Source organism: Sciurus carolinensis, chromosome 5 (genome assembly GCF_902686445.1).
Source record: "Sciurus carolinensis chromosome 5, mSciCar1.2, whole genome shotgun sequence".
Classification (NCBI taxonomy): domain Eukaryota; kingdom Metazoa; phylum Chordata; class Mammalia; order Rodentia; family Sciuridae; genus Sciurus; species Sciurus carolinensis.
In genome coordinates this window covers 39,393,464-39,418,055 of record NC_062217.1, presented here as the reverse complement: position 1 = coordinate 39,418,055, position 24,592 = coordinate 39,393,464, and the positions used below count along the sequence as shown (strand labels likewise).

The following is a 24,592-nucleotide window of genomic DNA, read 5'->3' as shown; positions in this document are numbered from 1 at the left end:
ATTATCTTGCTTCCCCCAAGGTTAAGGAGTGGGAGAGGGAGAAAAGAAAAACAAAACAGAAAACTCATGTCAATTTTTTTTTTTTTTTTTGAGGTTTGGACAAATTTATTGAAAGGTGCAGGTGTTAGCAGAGAAATCATTCAGTGATGTTCAATACATCTCATCACTAACTTGAATGTATAATTTAAAATTGATAAATATATATTTTTCATAATTAAGCCTTTGGCAAAAAAAAAAAAATGAAAGGAGAGTCGTTGAACACATTTGTTAAAGATCAATAAGAAATAGATTTTTGAGGGCCTTAGTGCTTTGGAGGAAGCACTCTACCAACTGAGCTATACCCCCAGCCCAGGAAGTGAATTTTGAACACTGAAAAGATCGAGTCACGGAATTAAACTGCAGCAACGCTCACTAATCTAGAATCGCATGGTGTTGAAAGTAGAGGTGTCTGTGGACAATCAGAGGAGCCGGTGGGCACGCCATTGGAGGTGTGGCGGAGCTGTTGGGCAGGAGGCCAGGGCTGATGGGGTAAGCATGGCTCAGAGGCAGCAGTGGCAGAGAGCAGCCCAGCAGGTGGAGGCAGTGGGCGAACCCAGGTCATCTCTTCTTCGGTTTCCCACCACATGCACTGGTCTCCGGAGGCTCCTGAGGGCACCCGGCCAGCCTCCTGTGGATATCCTGGGCAGGGTACCCCTGAGGAGGCGAATAAGGCTCTGCCATAGGCCCCATTGGGTGCGGTGGATAAGGTGGGTATCCCTGGGCCCGGGTATGGTGGAGGGTTCTCAGGATTCACCAGGGACCTTCAGAGTGCGCCTCTCCTCCAACTGGTTAGGGGCTGCTGGGGTCCTGCGGGAGGAGACAGGAGGCCACTCTGAAGGCGCTGGGAACAAGTGAGGAGTCGCCAAGCCCCAAGCCAGGAGCGCTGGAGCCTGACCCCTGACCTCCCCGTCCGGTCAGTTTTAAGATAAGCCGCGGTGCAGAGCAGAAAGGGTCCCGTTCAAAGCACGAAGCGGGCGCCCGCCAACCCTCAGCGGGGCGTCCAAGGCCGACCCTGTCCCTCCTGTGTGCACAACCTGCACGCGCTCACACCTCGTTCCTGGCCAGCCTCGCTTCACGGCCTGACCTTCACTCTGCTCTGGGGTCCTTTCTTGCTCTGGGGACGGAGATGCCACAGACGCAGCTGCTATGAGCCAGGCCTGTCACGTGCTTTATTTGCGTTGATTCCCACAACAATCCTGTGAGGCAGGTCCTCTTTTTTTTTTTTTTTTTTTTTTTTTTTTTTTTTTTTGCCTGTTTTCCAGGTAGAAAACAGAAGCTCAGAGACTCTGGAGATAGAGAGCCAGTAGTGGAGTCAGGATTGAAGTCTGGGTGTGGCTGTGACCCAAGCTCAAGTCGTTCCGTTTCCTTGGCCCAAATGGGTTCCATGAGTAGATGTCATTGAGAAGGAAAAAAGGGTCTGAGGTCCTTGTAGTGGAAAGGGACGGTAAGAGGACACATTAACAATCCCAGGGGGAATGGCCGGCTGGGCCTCCTCCAGCGTAGACACGCCTTCCCAGCCAGTCTGTTCAGCTGAGCTGGAGCACATTTCCAGAATTCTCTCTCCTGCACTGTTATGAATGCAGGTGACCCTCCAGCAAGTCAGGTCAGACTGAGGGGAGGAAAGAGGCGGGGTTGCTGTGGTCACAGCCCTCCTTTGTTGTCACAGACGTCCCTTGTCGTCACAGACCTGCTGGGCCCCGTTGTAGACAGGGTTCCCTGTTCCCCCTAACCTGCTCCTTCAGCTTCTCCCAGTCCAGGGCCGGTCCAGGCCCTGAAGGATCGGTACTGCCGTTCTATCGGTCGGCCACTAGTGACCGCTCCACTCCCACTGCCCGTCACATCTGCCCCCTACAGTAACTCCGCAGTGCCACTCAGCAGTTTTTTTCCTTGGATCCATCCCTAACCAGCAGGGGGAAAGAGTTCAACTGGTGTCGGATGAATGACTAGATTTGTGCTTGAGTATTTTGGTTACTTTTTTAAGTTTTAAATTTCAGAATTAAAATTAGGTGATTTTATTTTTTCCCAACCTTCCCTAAAAGACAAATTATTAATGTCCATTGCAACCTGTTTTCCCAAAGGGTTCATACGATCACAATGCTTTATTTTTTAAAAAATTATTTCCTAGTACCTCCCCCTCCCCCATCTTCTACTCTTCTGGTCTCCCTTCTTTTTTTAATTGGTGCATTATAATCATGCATAAAAGTGGGAGTCATTGTGACACATCTGTACATGCACAAGTCATCGATAATTTAATAGACTGCATTCCCCAGTGCCTCCCCTTTCCCTCAATCACCCTCCTCTACTCTGCTGGTCTCTCTTCTGTTTTTGTGAGGTCCCTTTTTATTTCTTTGATCTCTCTAGCTTCTGCACACGAGAAAAAAAATCCTGGAGCACTTGACACATTTGCATGTCATCCTTGCACAGGGCCATGTTTGTCATCTCCATATCCTTCTAATTATTTATGTACTTTGGTCCTGGAGCTTTATGTACTTTGGTCCAGTGCTTAACCACTGAACTACAATCCCAGTTCTTATTTTTTATTTTGAGACAGGGCCTCGCTCAGTTGCCGAGGCTGGCCTCGGCCTTGTGATCCTCCTGCCTCGGTCTCCTGAGTTGCTGGGCTTGCAAGTGTGAACCACCACACCCAGCTCTGTCCTTCCAATTTTTAAGGATGTGCGTTGCCTAAGCAAGCACTAGTCACAGCATTTTAAAATAGCACAGATGGCTCACAGTGCAGTGATTAAATGATGTCACATGGAATTGACTGGTGGCAAAGGGTTGTGACTTGGTGTTTGTGATGACTTGACTTTAGGGTAACTGCATGTCCTCCCCCCTGAGGAGGGAGTGATGAGGGAAGGACGTGGCCCAGGGAGGAATGGGACGTCCATTCATCATGACCCTCAGCCTCCAGGCAGCCCCATGGCCCTGGGTCACTGAGGAACGTGAAATGGAGGAATGGTTGGCTGGGCGTCAACCAGTCCTATCGGGAAATCTAGGCTAATGTGATGTGTAACTGACAAGCAAGCCAAGAAAACACAGCAGGTGCAGAACTGCAGCTGAAATCAATGCCTGCCTCTGTGGAGGACAGGGATTGCTCCAAATGATGGCGAAATCCAAGATCAAATGCCTCTGCCCTACACTGAGGTCTAATTTGATCTTCCAAGCATCAGAAAACCAAGAGAAGTGAAGTCCTTGAATGAGTCTAACTAAAATCTTTCTGCTGAGTTACCCTCTGGGACTGGTACCCAAGATTCCCCCTTCCTCCTGGGCCAGGAGGAAAGGAGGTACCTGTTCCAGGTGAAGAGCTGAGGAGCCAAGTAGGAGGCCTGGGCAGAGGGCTGGACTGGCAGCCTGGTTCCCATTCAGACTTTGGGGTCAGACCTGACCCTGGCTCTGTGTCAGCTGTTTGGGACCCTGTCTGAGTTCAGTGTTCTCCGTAAAGTGGAGACTTGACTGAGCTGACTTGTACATGAAGGCCCCCTAAATAGAATGGCCACCATGACAGTCCCGGAGAGGACCAACTAAGGTCAAGAACTTCGCTGCCTAATGTGAAGGAGGAGTTGACACCTGATTGGCAAAGAGTACGGAAGCTGGTCCCCGTTCTCCCGGTAAACATCAAACAGCAATAAATTGGAGACAGCGCCGTCTCCCCTGTCGTTCTCGGCTTGGAAATGGCCCTCTCTAGAGAGTACTCCCTGCTTGAGCCTCACTTTGCTTGTTCTTTACTTCCACCTATAATAAAGTTCCCTTGCATGGCTTTTGGTGTCTCACTGAAGTTTCTTTTGTGGGAACATGAGAACTAGGGTTTGGAATTTCAGCTTCTGGCTTTCCTGTGACAATGGCAGCCCCACACCAGCAGTTGTCAAATTTCAGAAACGCATCCCATGTTCGCGTCCATCTTCAGCCTGTTTTGCTCTTCTCAGGCAGACCAAGTCTAGCTTTCCAAGGTCTCCTCATGGTGAATGTTTTGGACCTTTATCTACCTGTGAGCTCTCCCTAAAGTACCCAAAATCTTCCTGAAAGAACCCTACAAAAAGAGGGTGATTATGGCAGATAGAATGTTCTTTCGGATAAAACAGAAAAAGAAATAAAAGACAGAAAATATTAATTTCCTCTAATAGACTAGCGAGGTCTGTGAATGAAAGCACTATCTTTTCACATGAAAAACTGTCCTAGTTATTTTTGAATTCCATTTCCCTTCACATTATTACAGTCACTTCCAGGTCTTGTGCAATTTCTAGATCTTGTGTAATTTCCAGACTGCAACGTGTCTCACAGCAGTTGTCTCAGGGGAAAGGCACAGACGAACCACTGTGGCTCAGGATGAAGATTTTGAGATGCGCACGGCTCCTCCCTGGGTATACATATGGCACCCCGTCCTGAGCCATCAGAGGATGAGAACCCATGAAGATGAGAGTCAGAACATTCTACAAAGGGCGTGTGCTGCCCAGCCTTTTCTCCAAGAGCAACGCTAACATTTGGGCAGATGCCTGGCTATAGCTGAGAGCCCTGTCCAAGAACACTGTGATCTCAGTCCCTGCCGGCCTCACTCAAGGACCTCAACACCCTTGGAGCCTCCCAGGCAGCAGAAGGGAGAGCAACCCTGACCCTCCCTAGTTCTGAAGGGTCTAGGAGGATGAAGAGGGGAAAAAGAACAGGAGTTGGGCCTCCAGTAACCTTGGGTCTCTATCTAGCACGTTCTATCATAACTGGGATAGTAAGATTGCTCAGAGTCCCAGTGTCCTCAAATATTTCACGAGAATGAGTCTCAGCCATGGTGAGCATCAGTGCCGGAATGTGGAGACTTAGTGCCAGGCAGGCGGTGCTGGGTCCTGGGCAGTTATCAACACTTGGTCGACGGAATGTGCACAGGGTCACAAGATGTCACAGCACAAGGAGGACGTGGGTGGGGGGTCTCAGTGCAGCCTGGCACCCTGCCAAGGCTGGGGCCTTCGCTGTTTGGAGCAGTGACAAGAACACAGCGGCATGGCCCACACGTAGAGGAACGAGACCGACCAGTATGTGTGGTGGCTTCTTATTTAGTCAGTCTTTATTTAAACATGTGCTTTAGAAATAGCTTATTAAATATGACCTTTTCAAAATTCAATTCTCACAATATTTACAGTGATCTTTGTGCAAACATAGTTGACTGTGAGCTTCCGGTTCCCCCTTTTGAGTTAATAATTTACAAACACATCACAACAAAACCCCAGCTACTTCATTTACCGCACTGGAGGCTGGTTTTCTTTTTCACAGGTATGGAATGGAGTGAGGAGAAGGGGATTCTGGGAGAGAGCTAATTCAAGCTCAAGGGGGGAAAAAATGTTTTCTTTATAAAAAAAAAAGACAAGTTTTACTTTTCAATTGAAAACATGTGTCCCATGATGTTACATAACAGCATTAAGCAACCAAATACATTTCCAATGGTCATTTCACTTTCATTTAAGAATATTTATACTCATCCCTTTTAATCAAATAAGCAAACCCAGAAAAAGTCAGATTCAAAAGGACTCTGGGCTGCCAGGGAGTGTTATTAAAATAATGTGACTTCAGTGATTAGAAAACAGGCCGCCAGGAGCGGCCACGGACCCTCTTGCTGGCACATGCTACAGCTGCTAAGAGAAGGTGTGGCAGGTCCCACCCATACCATCGGCCTCAGGGGTCTGCACCCCAGCCAAGAAGGGAGGGGCCCTGCCTGGTCATTCTTCAGGCACAAAATCTACCAAGGACACTGATCCTGGAGAACGCGTTTCTTTCCCCTCTCCAGGTGGAGAACTCTCTGGCTGAAGGAAAGAACACAGCACCCAAGTCTTGTAAAATTTGAGAGTTCCCATGGAAGGGAACAACTCATGATTTAGAAACAGAATTACAGAAAATGCAGAGTAGCCATCGTACCTTTAATGTCTTATAAGTAGCTTGAAAATTTCATTTTGTACATTTGATTCTGAAAACAAGCCATAATTTAAAAAAAAATATTTATGTTTTTGTTTCTAGACCTTTCAAAGGAACACAGATTAACTTCTTAGTTATCCTGAAATGTCCGTGAGCATTTGGGACCAAGAGTTTTAGATTTCCTCCTTTTTCACGGAAGACTCCTTGGATAGTTACAGAATGACACAGCTGGGAAAAAAAGAATCTTAAGTCATTTGGATTTTTGTTTTCATGTAGGAATCATTTCCCTTTCCAAGGGTGATATCCCTGGTGGAAGTCCCCTACAGCAACCCTCTGGACCCATGATGTGTACCCACTACAATCCCAACACAATGATTTCTACTCAAAAAACAGTCACCACAAGGCATTCTTCCCATAGTGACAATTATGAATGAAATATTCCAACATCAGCAACCCTCCAGAAGCCAACGTGGAACAGCAGTGACTTTATTTGGAACCGCCTGTTTGCAGTTCTTCCGTGAGCAGGTCCACCCTGCCGGTCCTTTATATCACCAGACCTTGTTGACCACGCTGCTCCTACTCGGTTGCTCCCGGGCTGACCCACTGCAGGTGGAGAAGGCGCCCTGGGTTGGGCATGGGAGGACCATGGGACAGTGAGTAGAAAGTGAGCTGAGAGGTGGGAAGCCATTAATTACAGTCAGGATCCTGGGCAGGGCCTGGGTGCAGCCCGGTGGTAGAGCACTTGCTTAGCCTACAAGGTCCTGGGTTCAATCCCCAGCCCTGGCCCGGAGCGGGTGGGAGAAGATGATGATATGGGGCAGGGACAAAAGCAGACACAGGACCCACACCAGTAGCCTTGCCCTCGGGGATCTTCCTGCGCCTTAAGACATCTGTCCGGGCACAGATAGGCAGAAGGGTTTCCCAGCTCCCCGCCACAGCCCTAGGCCCCCGCCGGACCGGAGGAGCCCGCCATTTGAGCTCCCCTATGTGATGCCCCATCACCTTCTAACGCAACGGCTCTGATTTCACAGAAACAATCAGACTTCATTGAAATGGATCTATTATTCGAGGTTGATTTTTTTTCCATTCAAATTGTTTACGATTCCATCCACCCTGAACAATTAACCGAGAAAAAAGGGGCACCTCCACAGCCTCCCCGAGATGACGACTTGCTGAGCTGGCGGCGTGCAGACCGGGCAGAGGGGACCGAGGCTGTGGCCGGGGGCGTCTTCAGGGGGCTGCTCTCTTCAGGTCCCGGATCTGTTTGATCAGGTAGTTCTTCTCGTCGGTGAACTGCTCGTCGTCGGTCCTTTCCTTCTGGAAGCTGCTCAGGAACTCAATGAGTTTGGGCTGATTTTTTAGCAGAATCTCCACAATGGGCTGGGTTTTGTGAGGACTGGCCACGAACACCTGAAACACAAGGGAAGGAGAACCTGGGGCGGGGGCCACGCCAGGACCCTGCGGACCCTCCTTCCGCGAGTTACTTTCATGTGTTACTTTCAGAGTGTCCTGTGTTACTTGTGCTGTGAACACGCAGAGAGCCTCCTGACGGCAGATCAGTGTCACCATCTCCTGGGCGGCTCCCTGGGGCACATCAGAGCCAGCTGGGAATAGTTTTGACTTTTCCTTTGTTTTCATTTTAAATATGAAACTATGACAATATATTTAACTATGAAATCTTTCAAGCAGAAAATAACAGACATCGACATAGTCCCTGGGCAAACTGAATAGGTTTTGTCATTTTGCTTCAAGTCTTTTTTCCTTTTTAGTTGTCAATGGTCCTTTAATTGATTAATTAATTAATTAATTTATTTATTTATATGTGGTGCTGAACCCAGGGTCTCACGCAGGCCAGGCGAGCACACTACCACTGGGTCATGGCCCCATCCCCTCAAATCTTTCTTTTTAATAAATATTAATAAAATATTAGAAATGGAACCAAACTTGCTTTCCATCTCTCCAGCACCCGCCCTCAGCAGTGAGCTATGATCTCCCGGGCACATTTTACTAATTTCCTCCAACCAAACATGCATGTGAATATGAGCAGGAAACAGTATTTGAATATGCTCGTCATTTTATACTTTATTTATGAAGAGATAATGTACTCAAGCAATCTCCTTGTCACCTTTCTTCCCTGTAAGTGACCAGTGGCACTGGTTTCTTGGAACTTTAAAAGTTTGACTACTGCCGGGTGAGGTGGCGCATGCCTGTAGTCCCAGTGAGGGGAGGAGAAGAGGCAAGAGGATGGAGAGCTCAAAGCCAGCCTCAGTCACTTAGTGAGGCGCTTAGCAACTTAGTGAGATCCTGTCTCAAAATTAGAAAATATAAAAAGGCTAGGGATGTGTCTCTGAGGTTAAGCACCTCTAGGTTCAATCCCCAATACTGCCAAAAAAAAAAAAGGTATTGGTGCACTACTTTTAACAGACACACTTCCTAGTTACTGCCACATATATGGCTGTTATAGCTTAGATATTAGGTTTCCCCCAAAAGCTCATGTGTGAGACAATGCAAGAAAGTTCAGAGGTGAAATGACTGGGTTATGAAAGTCTTAATCTACTCAGTGCACTAATCCCCTGACAGGGATTAACTGGCTGGTAACCGAAGGCAGGCAGGGTATGGCTGGAGGAGGTGGGTCTTTGGCGGCATGCTTTTGGAATATACATTTTGTTCCTGGAGAGTGGAGCTCTCTCTCTCTCTCTGCTTCCTGGTGCCATGTCCTGAGCTGCTGCTTTCCTCCTGGACATCTTGCTGCCATGATGTTCTGCCTCACCTCAGGGCCAAAGACGTTGGCCATCTATGGACTGAGACCTCTGAAACTGAGCCCAAAATAGACTTTTCCTCTTCTAAAATTATTGCTGTCAGGTCATTTAGTCACAGCACTGAAAAAGCTGACTACAATAACAGCTATACGCCTAGAAGACAGATCACAGGTCCCTAACCCCTATGCAGCACTCTGGTGTCCTGTTCTAGGCTCCGGACTCCTCAGAAGGGCCCAGGGCTTCTGAGTGGCCCCTCTGCCCCAGCAGCACACAAGTGGATGGTGAATCCACCATGACAGGGCTTGGTCACAGGGCCGTGGGGGGTTGAGCCTTCAAGGTCCCTCCACCCTAGCAAGTGTGGAGGGTAAGGACATTCCTGGAGGATGTTAAGTACTGGAGAGCGGGGGACAAAAGACGGCAGGAGCTTCCAAGAGGCTGGAGACGGCAGCTTTTGGACTTGGAAGGGGAGGGCATGAGTCGTGAGAGAATTTTTACGAGCAGTGGTGACAGGAGTGAGTATCCCGGGGGTGTGGAACTGCACCCGGGGAGACCAGGGACGTGGGATGGGGGCTGTGGGAACAGCGTGGGAGGACAGGAGCTGTGGCCCTGCAGACTCTGGGACACTAGTGCACAGGCCTTTCCTGTTTCAGACCCACTCTCCTACTTACTCATAGTGTTGCCACAAACAAATGCTTTTTTTTTTCCCTTTGGTACCAGTGATGGAGCCCAGGGGTGTTAAGCCACCGAGCCCTGTTTGTGCCTCCTGTGTCATTCTGAGGCAGATCACTAAGTAAACAGATGCTTCTCACCGCCAAGCCCCGGCTTCATCACCCAGCAGCAAGAGGACCCCTACCTGGCGGGGCTGAGGAGGCGTGCAGGACGCCAGCAGCGTGCGGGTGGGTGTCCTGAGGCCTTCCGCAGCACGGGGACTTGGGACTGCACAGGTGGAGCTCTGACCTTGATTTAGGGCCTTGTCCCTGCCCTGTCACCCTCGCTCACATCCACGGACACATGACATGCTGCTGCCCATTCATAGCCCTACTGGGCTCCCCGGGCTGAATGCTTGGCACCCATCAGAACACTTAATCCACACGACAGCCCTGAAGTATGGTAACTGCTACCCACATCTGATAAATGAGGACACTGACAGAGGTTTCATGAAGTTAAGAAGCTGGACCACGTGGCATGGTGGAAGCATGGACTCTGAGGTGCCCTGCCTGGTTCCAAACCCTGGCACCACCTCTTCATAGCTATGTGGTCCTGCAAAATTTCTTGACTTCTCTGCACCTCCATTTCTTCATCTGTAAATGGGGATAAAGGACAGGACCTATGTGTTATCAGGCAACAGTGAGGCCTAATGAGAATACCACATGCATTCTCATACACACGTCAGAATAGCACACAGCTGGCATCCAGTGGGTATCAGCAATCAGGATTAGCACTTCTGCCAGGCTCATGGAGCTAATGAGAACTAAAAGCTGGGGTGGAAAGGTGCTTGTCTCCATTTGTGAAAACTGATAAAATGTGATAAAATTTTGCCAGGCGAGGTTCAGAATTGGAAACCAAATCCTACAAATCTCTGATAGTCAGCTTACATGGACAATTTCTTTCTTTCCTGTTTTTTTTTTTTTTTTGGTGGTGGCACTGGGGATTGAACTCAGGACCTTGCACATGCTAGGCAAGCATTCTACCACTGGGCTACATCCCCAGCCCTGAAAAATTCATTTCTGAAATTGTATTCTCCTTCTCTTTCCTTTTCTCTCTCTCTCTCTCTCTCTCTGTCTCTCTCCCTCTCCCTCTCCCCCCTCTCTCTCTCTCATATACATATGATACACATAAGGTATGCTGATTCTTAATGTTTCTGTAGTTCCTATCAAGGTCTTGGGGCTCCTGCTCACTCAGCAGGTTTTAAGAAGTGCAGAGCACCCTCTGGAAACATGGTCCCTGTGGTCATTAGTGGCTCACAATGGAACCGTCTCTTGGCGGCCTCACTGCTTATCTAGAGTAAGGCCAACCCTCGGCCTGTTGGGGACTCTTAACAGGAAAGGAAAAGGATCTCCCAAACTTCCACTTGGCAGGTCAAGAGTAATAAGAAGTGACAAGAAGGAGCTGTTCTTTGGACTTTCTTTGCTATGAAGTACCCTAAGTTCCACTGAAACAAAGAAATCAGAAGAGAAATTCGAAAACACTGAGTCAGGAGTGGTGGAGTACACCTGTAATCCCAGCGACTTGGAAAGCTGAGGCAGAAGGATTTCAAGTTAGAGGCCAGAGGGGTGACTCAGCAAGACCCTGTCTCAGAGAGAGGGTGAGGGTATAGGGCTGGTGGTAGAACACCCCTGGGTTCCCTCCCCAGTATCACAAAAAAAAAGATACAGGAAATACTATGAGACAAACGAAAATGAAAATGACATACCAGAACTTAGAAGATGTACCAAAAGCAGTGCTCAGCTAGAAATTTATAGACAAAAATGCCTCTATTTAGGAAGAAAGATTGCAGCTCAAAAACCTAACTTTACACCTTAAGAGCTAGTAAGAGAAGAGCAAACTAAACCAAAGTAAGAAAAGGAAAGATTAGAGCAGAGACAAACAAAACAGAGGAGAGAAAAATTACATAGAGAATCAACGAAACTAAAAGTTGATTCCTTGAAAATATCAACAAAATTGACAAGTTGTAAGCTAGAATGACCAAAAAGAAGATTCAAATTACAGGCTGGGGATATAGCTCAGCTGGTACAGTGTTTGCCTCCTATGCACAAGGTCCTGGGGTCTTGGGTTCAATCCCCAGCACCACCAAAAAAAAAAAAAAAAGAAAAAGAAAGCAGATTCAAATTACTAAAAGTGGAAACATTAATAATAACCTTATAGAAACAAAAGGATCATGAAAGAATACAATGAACAACTGCATGCCAACATGTTAGATGACCTAGATGAAATTGTCAAGTCCCTCAAGAAGAAACAGAAATTCAAAACAGACAAGAGATCAACCAATAATCAAAAACTCCCAATAAAGAAAAGCTCAGGACCAGATGACTTCACTGGTAAACTCCACCAGATGTTTAAAGAAAAACGCACACCAACCATTTCTCAAATTCTTCCTCGAAGAGGAAAGAACACTTCCTAACTTACTCTGAGGTCAAAAATACCTTGGGATCAAAGGTAGACAAGAAAACTACAGATCATATCCTTTATGAAGAAAAATGAAAAAACCCTCAATAAAATATTTGTAAACTAAGTCCAGCGGCGTATCTAACAAATTCTATACCATGACCCATTGGATGAGGTCAGAGTTAAGAAGAGGTCAGAGTGGGCCCTCTGGTGTCCTTATAAGAAGTGGGAACTTTGGACACAGAGACACATAGAGATGGAGAGAGGAGAATGGCGTGTGAAGAGGGACGTGGAAAACGGAGTAATGCGTTGACAAGCCAAGGAATGCCAAGGATGCTGGCAACCAGCAGAAGCTGGGAGAGGATGCAAAGATGCTCCCTGAGAGCCTCCTAAGGAACTCTTGGTGACACTGTGACTGTGGACTTCAGGCCTCCCGAACTGTGAGAGAATGGATTTCTGTTTTAATCCACTTAAGTCTCTGGTACCCTGGCAGCCTTAGGAAACTAACGTCGCATTAACTGAATGAAGGAAAATCATACAATCATCTCAATTAATATAAAAAGAGTATTTGATAATACAATTGCATGATAAAAAAATCCAACATAAGGGGCTGGGGTTGTGGCTCAGTGGCAGAGCGCTTGCCTAGCATGTGTGAGGCATTGGGTTCGATCCTTGGCACTGCATATAAATAAATAAAATAAAGGTCCGTCGACAACTAAAAATATATATATATAAAACAATTTTTTTTTGAATCCAACATAAGACGACTGGAAATTCACATATGAAATTTTTTTAAACAAAAATTAATTCAAAATCAATCAGAGACCTAAATATAAAAGCTGATAAAACTTTCTGAGAAAAATTTGCAGTACATGTTCATGACCCTCAATTTGGTAATGGTTTCTTAGACATGACCCTAAAAGCAAACAGATAAACTGGATTTTGTCAGATTTTAAATTTAGACTTTTTTTTTTTTTTTTTTTTTTTTTTTTTTTTTTTTTTTTTTGCGGTGCTGGGGATCGAGATTTTAAACTTTTTTGTGGATCAAAAGACACTATTTTTTTTTTTTTCCAAAAGACACTATTAGGAGAGGAAAAAGAAAACTCCTACAATTCAACAACAAAAAGTCCATTCATGGGGCAGAGGACTTGAATAGACATTTCTCCAAAGAAGTTACTCAAATGACCAACAAGCACAGGAAAAAAAATGCTCTAAATCATTAGCCATTAGGGAAATGTGACTCAAAACCACAATGAGAAATCTTTTCAGACCCATGAGGATGGTTACAATTAAAAAAATAAAACTGACAATAACAAGCGTTGCAAGAATGAAGAGAAACTGGAACTCTCCTTTGCTGGTGGGAATGTACCACAGTGCAGCTTCTGTGGAAAACAATATGGCATTTCCTCAGGAAGTTAGACATTTGAATTACCATATCATGGAGCAATTCCGTTCCTACAAATGGAAAATATCTGTTCAAACAAATATTTACACTCTAATATCTGAAGCAGCACTATTCACACTAGCTCAAAGTAGAAATACTCTAAGCATCCATCAGCTGAAGAACTGATATCCGTGCAATTGGAATATTATACGGCCATTAAAAGGAGTGAAGTACTGACTGATCACACAACAACATGGATTTGATTCCAGTTATATAAAATAGCCATAATAGGCAGATCCACAGAGCTAGAAAGCAGCGTGGTAGTTGGCAGGAACTGGAGGTAAGGGGAAATGGGAGGTACTGCTTAATGAGTACAGGGCTTCCTTTTGGAGTAATGGAATGTTCTGGCACTAGACAGTGGGGACAGTTGCACAACTTCATAAAAATACAAAATGTCACTGAATCATACACTTTGAAATGGCTAATATGGTAAATTTCAAGTTATATGACTTTTACAACAATAAACTAAAATTGTTACTTACAAAAAAAAAAAAAAAGGTATTTCCAGACTTGTTTACACTGTTACCTAAAAATGCCTGACATTTGTATGAGACCTATTAGTATGTTGGAGCCAAACTGTTTGCTTCTTCTGGTCATCATTTGTTTACAAGAGAGTTGCTGTGGCATTTTAGCTAAAAATTGCCTGGCATTTTGTGGTAACTACATAAATAACTCATAACAATCTTTATTTCCTAAGCAGGGGGAGATAAAATATATTGGACAAACTAACTTCTGTTTTCAAAAATGTGGTGGAATTTGCAGACAGGTATCTTTGGATCAAGTTCACTTAACCCACATCTAGTACCATAAACCTAAGAAAAATGTTGTTTATTTTCAAGTTTTAAAACTCTCTTTATTTTTGGTTTTTATGGCTCCTGAATTCTGCTGCCTCTAAAGGCTGCTACCGACTAGAGGCATTAATGCAATCTGCAGGATGATTCCCTGGAGGCCACGAGATGCTGAGGGGCCCGAGCCAAGGCCTGAGAAGGTAGATGGAACACTCTGCTAACTCACGGTGCAGGGAACTGAATCTTTGGACTGTTCCGTCCAGAACAGCATCTTGGTGTTCTCTCTGCTGTCCTCACTTAAATGCATTTTCAAAGCACCCGAACAAGTTAAACAAACGGAAGTACCTATGACTTCTTTGAAGAGTGCCCTTTTATTGCCTACGCCCCTCTGTTAATACAGCATGTCTCAGAGATGTGCTTTATGGCGTTCTCAAGCATGATCAGAGACATGCAAATCTCAGGACCACCACTCAAGTATTTTTAGTTCAGAGAACTAAAACTAAAAATATCTGGTTCTCGATTTTAAACTTGAAAGCTTTTAGTGAAAACTTAAAATGCCTTTGTCTTGTTAATATACTTATTAATCTCACATAAATGCTCCTTTACCAAGAGTGATCTGAGCCAGACACGGTATGGCAGGATTCACCTTCTGTGTTTCCGGTATGATCGTCAACGATGCACGCTGTCAGCCTGGATGCTTTTGACATGTCACATGGAAGTGACACAAAGTTCCATCCCATGGAAGTGTGAAATAAAATGATCCTATTTTTATTCAAATGAATACAAATCCGAGTGTAAATATTCGGAATATTTTTTTACAATACTTTTCAGGTCCGATCAGAGACCGAACTTCCTGTCTTAAGGAAGGACCTAGCCCCGCCTCTGCTGCAAGCCAGGTCAGAGTCTGTGAGCGTCCACCCGCCCACACCAGGACTGGACAGGTCCTCACTGCACATCGAAGGAGGAATGAGACCCTGTGAAGGAAGTAAAGGCGGCAGAAGTTCAGGATGCTCTAAAAATCTCTAGGAGCACCTGAAATCCTCCTCCTCGCTGCCACCCTTCTTGTCACTGCCATTTATATAAGTAAGACATGTAGAAAACGAGGGAAATAAAGACAAGCAAGAAGAAAGTAAAAACATCACTTACAGGACCAGGGGTGCTGCTCGGTGGTAGAGCACTTGCCTAGCGCGTTGGCCTCTGGGTCACTCCTCAGCACCTCCCGGGGCAGTCACTGAACTTCTCCACCCAGAGGTGACCACGTGGATACCTGGTGTACATTCTCTCTCTCTCTCTCTCTCTCTCCATATATATATATCTTTTTTTTCTTTTTCTTTTCTTTTCACTGTGCACACAGGTACATGTAAGCATATGCAAAACGAACGGGGCTTGCAATCTGTACATAAAGGTTTGTGACCTATTACTTCACTCAACAGCATGGTTTTACCCTTTGCAGATTCTTCACATACTAAGTGAGGCCACTGGAAAGGCAGAGCTTACCTGGCCACAGACACAGCCTGGGTCCTTGCGTGCACGGGGCCTCGTGCTAAGCAGTTTACAGGCACTGCGTTCTTTTGTCCTTACAACCACTCTGGGGGGAGATCCTCTTTGCCCCACTCCCTAGGTGAGGCTCAGAGCAGTTGAAGCAGGTCCCCAGCTGCCAGGCTGAGGGCTGTGCGCTCTCCTCTGAGGCAGGGATGTGCTGTTTGGGTCAAATGTTCTTTACTGCTTCTCTAGAGATGAGGGCGAGGAGGGGCAAACTATAATCACATTTTCCTCATCTTTAAAACCGATCTTTTAAGTAAACTAGTGGGTCAAGAAATGGAGTCTGTTTTGGGTCTTCTTTCTAAAGTTTTTTACTTTATTTTATTTTATTTTATTTTTTTAGCATTTTCAGACTTCTGATGGGCAAACCTAAGGTGGATGTCTGGAAACTTCCTAAGAGATACAGAATACATTGATTTGAATTAAATAAGAAGCTTTGGTGGGCTGGGGAGAAAAAAAAAAAAAAGAAGCTTTGTAGGTAGTTTTGTAGGGAGAAGAGAATCACATGGTCTATATTTCATTGTGTCTTTTCAGTTTTCAAATACAGCTTTACTGCTATATTACTGTTCCCATACCACACAGTTCACCCATTGAAAAGGGGTTTCAGTGCTGTTTAGTATATTCAGAGTTGTACATCACCACAGTCAACTTCAGGACATTTTTATCATCCCCAGAAGAAATACTGTACCCATTTTCAGTCACTCCCCATTGCCCATGCAAGCCCCCAGCTCCAGCAGGAATGGGTACTTCCTGCCCCTGGAAACTTGCCAGTTCTAGACCTCTCATACTGATGAAATCATACAGTGTATGTTCTTTGTGACTGGCTTCTTTCACTTAGCATGGTGTTTTCAAGGTTCATTCATGTTGTCGCATGAATATAGTACTCATGCTTTTTATTGCCAAATCTTCATGGGGTTTTAAAAGATTTAAAGGAGATAACCCCTGTAAATGTTTACCAGAGTCCCTGGCACACAGCAATTAAATTACTGTCCAATTAGATTACTATTAAGTTACTTTGTCATTAAATTACTATTGTCATTTCCCTCAATAAATCATCACTCACATCACATATAAAAGTAATTGCTTCCCTAAACACTTGCTGTCAAATTTAAACCCAATAGCTTGGCTGGGTGCAGTGGTACATGCCTGTAATCCCAGCTACTTGGGAGGCTGAGGCAGGAGGAACACAAGTTCGAAGCTGGTTTAGATAACTTAGCAAAACTCTGTCTCAGGGGAAAAAAAAATTTAAAGGGATGGGACTGGGGCTGGGGATATAGCTCATTTGGTAGAGTGCTCGCCTTGCCCTGGGTTCAATCCCCAGCATCACAAAAAGAAAAAGAAAAAAAAAAAAAAGTCAAAAAGTCTCCTGTAAGGAAAACAAAAACAAAACAATAACGAAAACAACAAAAAACTTAAAAAAAGGGGTGGGGTGGGGATGTAGCTCAGTAGTAAAGCATTCCTGGGTTCTATCCCCAGTACCAATAAATAAACCAACCCAGTAGCTGGCTGGGGATGTAGTGGTAGAGTGAACGCTTTGTATTTTCAAGGCCCTGGGTTTGATTCCCAGCACCACAACAAAACAAACAAAAGAAACCCTAACAGCTCATTTTAACTATTTTAAAGTTTTTTCTGCTTAAAAGACATTTTTTGCTTATTATTTCCAATTGTGTTCAATGATAAAAATGATTTTTCCTCCATTATTTAGACACCAAAGCAAAGTGAGAAAATCTTATCAATATAACATAATAATATTGGGTAATATGTTAGAAAAACGATTTTATCCTCTAAAGAAAGACTGTACTGTTATTTCTTTTAGTAATACTATAAAAGGATGAATTCATGTTTCTACTTTATTATAATCAGTTGTAAAAAGAACAGATTTATAACTGAGAGGGACCTCCAGAATGTAGCTGATTCATTCTCCCACTTCAGCACAGCCCACGTGTGATTTTGAGTCCTGAGATCCCTTGCAAGGTGATTGATTCTACAACCATCCTCAACAACTTAGTCCAATGTCTAAACGCCCATCTCCAGAGAATTCATATTAATTCACTTTTTCAGTCATTAACTATTTAATAAATACCACGTGCTAGGGACTCTTTTAAGTGCTAGGAAATACAGCTGAGAAAAAAAGTCAAGACAAAAATGCCTGCTCTCAAAAAATCTCCCATAATGTTAACAAAGTCTAGAAAAGAGGCACATTGCTATTACTAATGTTCCAGGCTCAGTTCCCCATGAATCTGTGGACACTGGTAGAAGAAAGAACTCAGGGATGGAAGCAGCAGATGGCTGGGTGGACACACGATCAGGCTCTTCCCTGAACCTCCCCGTTTCCTCGGCCACAAAGCAGGAATGTTCCACCTACCTGACTTCAAGATGGGGTGAGGAGTACAGGCAGTTTTGTCATGAAAAAGTGCTCTGTAAACTCCAGAATGTTAAATTGTTAGTTTCACTGTTGTTACTGCAATTGCTTTGGTATTTTGGAACTCAAGTCTTGAGGCTCTATAAATTTCACACAATTCTGGAAATTACACAGGAAGCTATATATTTATTCCAAAATTATGTAGAAAAGCAACTTCAATTTTTTTTTCTAGGGCTGTGGGTGTAGCTCAGTGGTGGAGCATTTGCTTAGCATGTAAGGCCCTGGGCTCAACTCTAGTACCAAAAAACAAAAAACAAAAAACAAAAAAAAAAGGAAGAAAGAAAAGAATGTATGCATATGTATGATTACATGAATGGTGTGAATCTACATTGTGCACAACCATAGAAATGAAAAGTTGCACCACATTTGTGTATAATGAATCAAAATGCAGTCTGTAAAAATAAAAAAAATTAATAAAAAAACAAAATAGTATTCACAATTATTAAATATAGGCAATGCTAGGGAAGCACACTACCACTGAACCATGCCTTTAATTCCTATTTTATGAATTTTTTAAAGAATGTATATTTAAAAATAGAAAGGCAAAGTGAGGTCTTAATTACAGGTTTTCACTTTTCTCCTCTGCTTGTTTGTTAAATAAGCAAAAGGGGCAAAATAAAATAAGATTAAATGAGGAACTGATAAAGTTGACTATTCTATACTATTTAAAAGTCATTGATAAAACATTAAGTTGGCAGTTGATGCAAAAGCTTCTTTTTTGAGACAGAGTCTCGCTAAGCTGCTCAGGCTGGCCCCAAATTCCTGAGCTCAAGTGATCCTCCTGCCTCAGCCTCCTGAATAGCTGGGACAGGTGAACACTACTGTGCTTTGCTGATACGAACACTTTTCACTTTTTGCTTTTGTTTTTTTTGGGTGCTGGGGATTGAACCCAGGGCCTCATGCTTACAAGGCAAGCACTACCGACTGAGCTATCTCCCCAGCCCACGAACACTTTTTAATGACCTTAAATTCACGGAATCTCAACTACTTTCCCCCAAGTAGACTTAGATCTGGTCTGTCATTGCCAGAGTAGTTAGTCTGCTAGAAAGTCAGTCCCTAAGGAAATGAGTAATTCATGGTGAGTCCTTCACCAAATTAATCTATATTCTGCATTCTTTGCAATAAGATCACATGGAAACATTGTCATCTAGGATCATTCTTGTGCCTTTTTTTTTTTTTTTTTTTTAGCTGAATTGTCAGGTTAGCGTTTGTGTTTTTATTTATTTATTTTTTGTGGTGCTGAGGACTGACCCCCATGCCTCATGTGCGCTAGGCAAGCGCTCCACCCCTGAGCCACCACCCCAGCCTTGGCTTTGGTATTTTTAAGAAGCTGGAGCGGAGTTTCTTGTTTTCATGGAAATGGCTCTTGTGACCAACTGCTGGATGAGTGACGGGAGCACACTCAAGGTCATTTTTGGCACTGGATGTGCCTGAATTCCAGCAGCTCTAGGTGTGAGCCCACCGCCACAGACCACCTCTTGCATGGTTTGGTGGGAAGCGGCACGATGGCCCTTTATTATCAACTTAACAGGGAAGGAAGAGGGGAAGGCCAGCTGATAGCTGTTTCTAAGCTCATTTCTGGCAGAACCAGGACCACAGAGACACAGGTCTTATGACCTAGCATCGTGGAACTAAACACTAGACCTTGGCCTTGGTTTTGCAAGGGAGGGAACAAATCCAGATGAATATATGCAAAGTCATTGCTGGCAAGTGAGCCAGAACAAAGACCCAATTCTCTTGACTTCCATCCAGAGTTTTTGTACCATACCTTCTGCTGGTCAATACTAGGAAACATGAAATGTCATCTCAGTGGAGACGCTGATCTTATCAGCAAGCTAATAAAAACTAATAATATGGCAAAGGCATTTGCAGTACAGTGTCCCACGTTTTCTGCACCTATACAGAGGGTGCTTTGAGGGGAAAACTATTAATGAAGAACTGTGAAAAAATTCTAGGACTTGGCTGTTATTTTTTTTCTAAACAGCAAAATATTATTCTTGGGAGGTAAACAATCAAGTTCATACTTCAGTGGAAGGAACATAGCTGGGGTAATGGGTAGGCCCAGTTTACACACGTATAAGTAAACAAGTGGTCAACTATTTTTAAATGTACCTATTCTGTCCACTGATTAGATGGTCCAAATTCTGATCTGAGGACTGAAGCAGGTTATTTCTACTTCGCCACCCACTGAATCCTTCTATAACACTGCATTTTTTAAACTTGCATGATGAAGCTTGTTCTCATCTCCAATGATAGAGTCCAGTTCTGTGGACGCGGAATGGCATGACCACACACAGCCTTCTACAACCCTAGAGCCAAAGATTCCTGAGAAAGTCTATCACTTTTTTTTTTTTCCTTTTTTTTTATTGTAAACAAATGGGATACATGTTGTTTCTCTGTTTGTACATGGAGTCAAGGCATACCATTTGTGTAATCATACATTTACATAGGGTAATGTTGCTTGATTCATTCTGTTATTTTTTTTCCTTCCCCCCCACCCCTCCCACCCCTCTTTTCCCTCTATAAAGTCCTTCCTTCCTCCATTCTTGCCACCCTCCTTAACCCTAACCCTAAACCTAACCCTAACCCTAACGCTAACCCCTCCCACCCCCCATTATATATCCTCATCTGCTTATCAGCGAGATCATTCGTCCTTTAGTTTTTTGAGATTGGCTTATCTCACTTAGCATGATATTCTCCAATTCCATCCATTTGCCTGCAAATGCCATAATTTTATCATTCTTTATAGCTGAGTAATATTCCATTGTATATATATATATATATATATATATATATATATATATATATATACCACAGTTTCTTTATCCATTCATCAATTGAAGGACATCTAGGTTGGTTCCACAATCTGGCTATGGTGAATTGAGCAGCAATGAACATTGATGTGGCTGTATCTCTGTAGTATGCTGATTTTAAGTCCTTTGGGTATAGGCCGAGGAGTGGGATAGCTGGGTCAAATGGTGGTTCCATTCCAAGCTTTCTGAGGAATCTCCACACTGATTTCCAGGGTGGCTGCACTAATTTGCAGCCCCATCAGCAATGTATGAGTGTACCTTTTTCCCCACATCCTCGCCAACACCTATTATTGCTTGTTCTTGATAATTGCCATTCTAATTGGGGTGAGAAGGAATCTTAGGGTAGTTTTGATTTGCATTTCTCTTATTACTAGAGATGTTGAACATTTTTTCATATATCTGTTGGTTGCTTGTACATCTTTTTCTGTGAAGTGTCTGTTCATTTCCTTAGCCCATTTGTTGATTGGATTATTTGTATTCTTGGTGTAGAGTTTTTTGAGTGAATTCAGTAAAGTAGCAGGTTACAAGATCAATGCTCATAAATCCAATGAATTTTTATACATAAGTGATGAATCTTCAGAAAAAGAAGTTAGGAAAACTACCCCATTCACAATAGCATTGAAAAAAATAAAATATTTGGGAATTGATCTCAAAAAGAAGTGAAAGACCTCTACAATGAGAACTACAGAACACTAAAGAAAGAAATTAAAGAAAACCTTAGAAGATGGAAAGATCTCCCATGTTCTTGGATAGGCAGAATTAATATTGTCAAAACGGCCATACTACCTAAAGTGCTATACAGATTCAATGCAATTCCAATTAAAATCCCAATGATGTACCTTACAGAAGTAGAGCAAGCAATTATGAAATTCATCTGGAAGAATAAAAAACCCAGAATAGCTAAAGCAATCCTCAGTAGAAAGAGCGAAGCAGGGGGTATCGCAATACCAGATCTTCAACTCTACTACAAAGCAATAGTAACAAAAACGACATGGTATTGGTACCAAAATAGACAGTAGATCAATGGTACAGAATAGAGGACACGAACACAAGCCCAAATAAATACAATTTTCTCATACTAGACAAAGGGGCCAAAAATATGCAATGGAGAAAAGATAGCCTCTTCAACAAATGGTGCTGGGAAAACTGAAAATCCATATGCAACAGAATGAAATTAAACCCCTATCTCTCACCCTGCACAAAACTCAACTCAAAGTGGATCAAAGACCTGGGAATCAGACCAGAGACCCTGCATCTTATAGAAGAAAAAGTAGGTCCAAATCTTCAACTTGTTGGCTTAGGATCAGACTTCCTTAACAGGACTCCCATAGCACAAGAAATAAAAGTAAGAATCAACAACTGAGATAGATTCAAACTAAAAAGTTTTCTCTCAGCAAAGGAAACTATCCGTAATGTGAAGAGAGAGCCTACAGAGTGGGAGAAAATCTTTGCCACTCATACTTCAGATAGAGTGCTAATTTCCAGAATATATAAGTCTATCACTTCTTAATGCGTGGCATTTCCCAGTCCTACAGCACTCTGTTTTCATTTCACCCCATTTCTTTACTTTTAATGAGATAATTCTAACACAAAGGAGAGTACGGGGATAACCTATCAGACCTCATGTTTCCACCATCAGCTCTATGCAAATGGAACATTGGGTACCCGGGACTGAACTCAGGGCACCTGACCACTGAGCCACATGCCCAGCCCTATTTTGTATTTTATTTAGAGACAGGGTCTCACTGAGCTGCTTAGCACCTCACTTTTGCTGAGGCTGGCGCTGAACTTGAGATCCTCCTGCCTCAGCTTCCCGGGCCGCTGGAATTACAGGCTTGTGGCCACTGTGCCAGGGGCCATGCTTGCCTTTTAATAAAAATATTGAAAGATGTTGAATGCCTCTCCACAATATCACTCATTCTCTCCACCACCTCTCACCTGAGATGGCTGCTGGCCTGATTTTGGTGTCATTCCACAGACGTTTTTACTGCATGTGTGTGTATGCAGTAAGCTTATGTAGCCTTGCTTTACATGTTTTCAAACTTTAATTACTTAACTATTAGTTATTAATTATTAAGTAAGTTACTTCTTTTTAACATTTGCTTCTTCCAACCAATAAAAGTCACATTTCAGATCTTAATATCTGAAGAACAGATTCCCCTTACCTCAATCTTCAAAATCACCATGATCCTATTCTATCTCCACCATAAAGATTTTAGAATCAGTTTGTCGAGTTGTAGGAAAAGTCCTGCTAGGACTCCAAAAGGAATTTATAAACTAAGTTAGGCTCTGAATTACTCTATTGGCCTTTCGGGCAATAAATATCTGATGGTTGAAAGACTGACTACATTATTTTTTTTTTTTGCTGCTCAAAGTAAGGTGAGTACCAGAGAGACCTTCACCAGGAGGGATGAAGCTCATCTATTTTCCAGCAGATTTTAATTTGAAAATGATTGTTTAATTTTATTTTGGGCATTGGGTGGCAGGCCCCCTGAAGTTTGACGTGGCCATGAAACTTCTCTGAATTTATAATGCATATAATACATTTATAATACGATTTATAATACATTTATAATACAATGTTTATAATACAATTATCTGAGGCAAATTTGCCTAATTGTAGCACTCAAGTAATGATTTATACCATTAGACTAGTGAGAGAATGCAATCAATCAATATTTTTTAAAAAGAAAATATTTGGAGGCGTGGATTAGTTAGCAAGCCTTTTAGAATCAAATAGATGTTCATTAAAGTAGTTATAAAACCTCATCTAAATCGTGCAAAACAAAGACTGCCTATTTCATCTTCTTGCAAGAATAAAGGAAAGTAAAAAGTAGGGAGTTTGTCGTTTGAAGCTGGAAAACAAAAAAAAACAAACACATCCCCATGACATTATTTCTGTAGCTGGCACTTTACCTTAAAGACATGAAAGGCTTCAAACTGAATGTTGGGACTTTTATCTCGAAGGAGGTTCATCATCAGCTTTAGGTTCTCTGGCTTGCTGATGTACTTGGTCATAATGGCAAAGTTGTGGCGGTCCAGGATCAGTTCACCTAGCAGCTATGAGAAAACACAAAGCCAAAGGTATTATCCATTTCACGGTCAACTTATTCAAATATACCTTACGTTCTCACTGAAAAACAAAGTATAAATGTCATGGAAATCACACGCAGCAAGAGACTGAGTTGGAGAACTCAGGTTTATTTATGCCAGACTGAAGTTCTGGGCCCTGAACTTAAAAATTTTAGATGTTGACAGACCTTTTATTTTATTTATTTTTTAATTTATTTTTATTGTAAACATGTTGTTTCTGTTTGTACATGGAATAACGGCATTCCATTTGTGTAATCATACATTTGCATAGGGTAATGGTGTTTGATTCATTATGTTATTTTTTCCTCCCCCCCACCCCTCCCACCCCTCTTTTCCCTCTATACAGCCTCTCCTTCTTCCATACTTGCCCCCCTCCCAACCCCCATTATGTGTCATCATCTGCTTATCAGTGAGATCATTCGTCCTTTGGTTTTCTGAGACTGGCTTATCCACTTAGCATGATATTCTCCAATTTCATCCATTTGCCTGCAAATGCCATAATTTTATCATTCTTTATAGCTGAGTAATATTCCATTGTATATATATACCACAGTTTCTTTATCCATTCATCAACTGAAGGACATCTAGGTTGGTTCCACAATCTGGCTATGGTGAATTGAGCAGCAGTGAACATTGATGTGGCTGTATCTCTGTAGTACACTGATTTTAAGTCCTTTGGGTATAGGCCGAGGAGT

At 43.2% G+C, this 24,592-nt stretch overlaps 1 protein-coding gene across 3 annotated transcripts in view; it reads right to left on the bottom strand.

Moving 5' to 3' along the window:
• Positions 1-5,003: 5,003 nt before the first annotated feature.
• The window catches only part of Cab39l (calcium binding protein 39 like), a 128,992-nt gene continuing 109,403 nt past the window's right edge, over positions 5,004-24,592 (bottom strand). For 2 of the 3 annotated variants that reach the window (XM_047552382.1, XM_047552383.1), the window contains exons 10-11: positions 23,721-23,864; positions 5,004-7,341 (exon numbers count right to left, since the gene is read on the bottom strand). In XM_047552382.1, coding sequence (XP_047408338.1) covers positions 7,162-7,341; positions 23,721-23,864 — 324 coding nt within the window. In that variant the 3' untranslated portion in view covers positions 5,004-7,161. The remainder of the gene's footprint in view (positions 7,342-23,720; positions 23,865-24,592) is intronic. The other variant, XM_047552381.1, reaches the window with a different exon arrangement.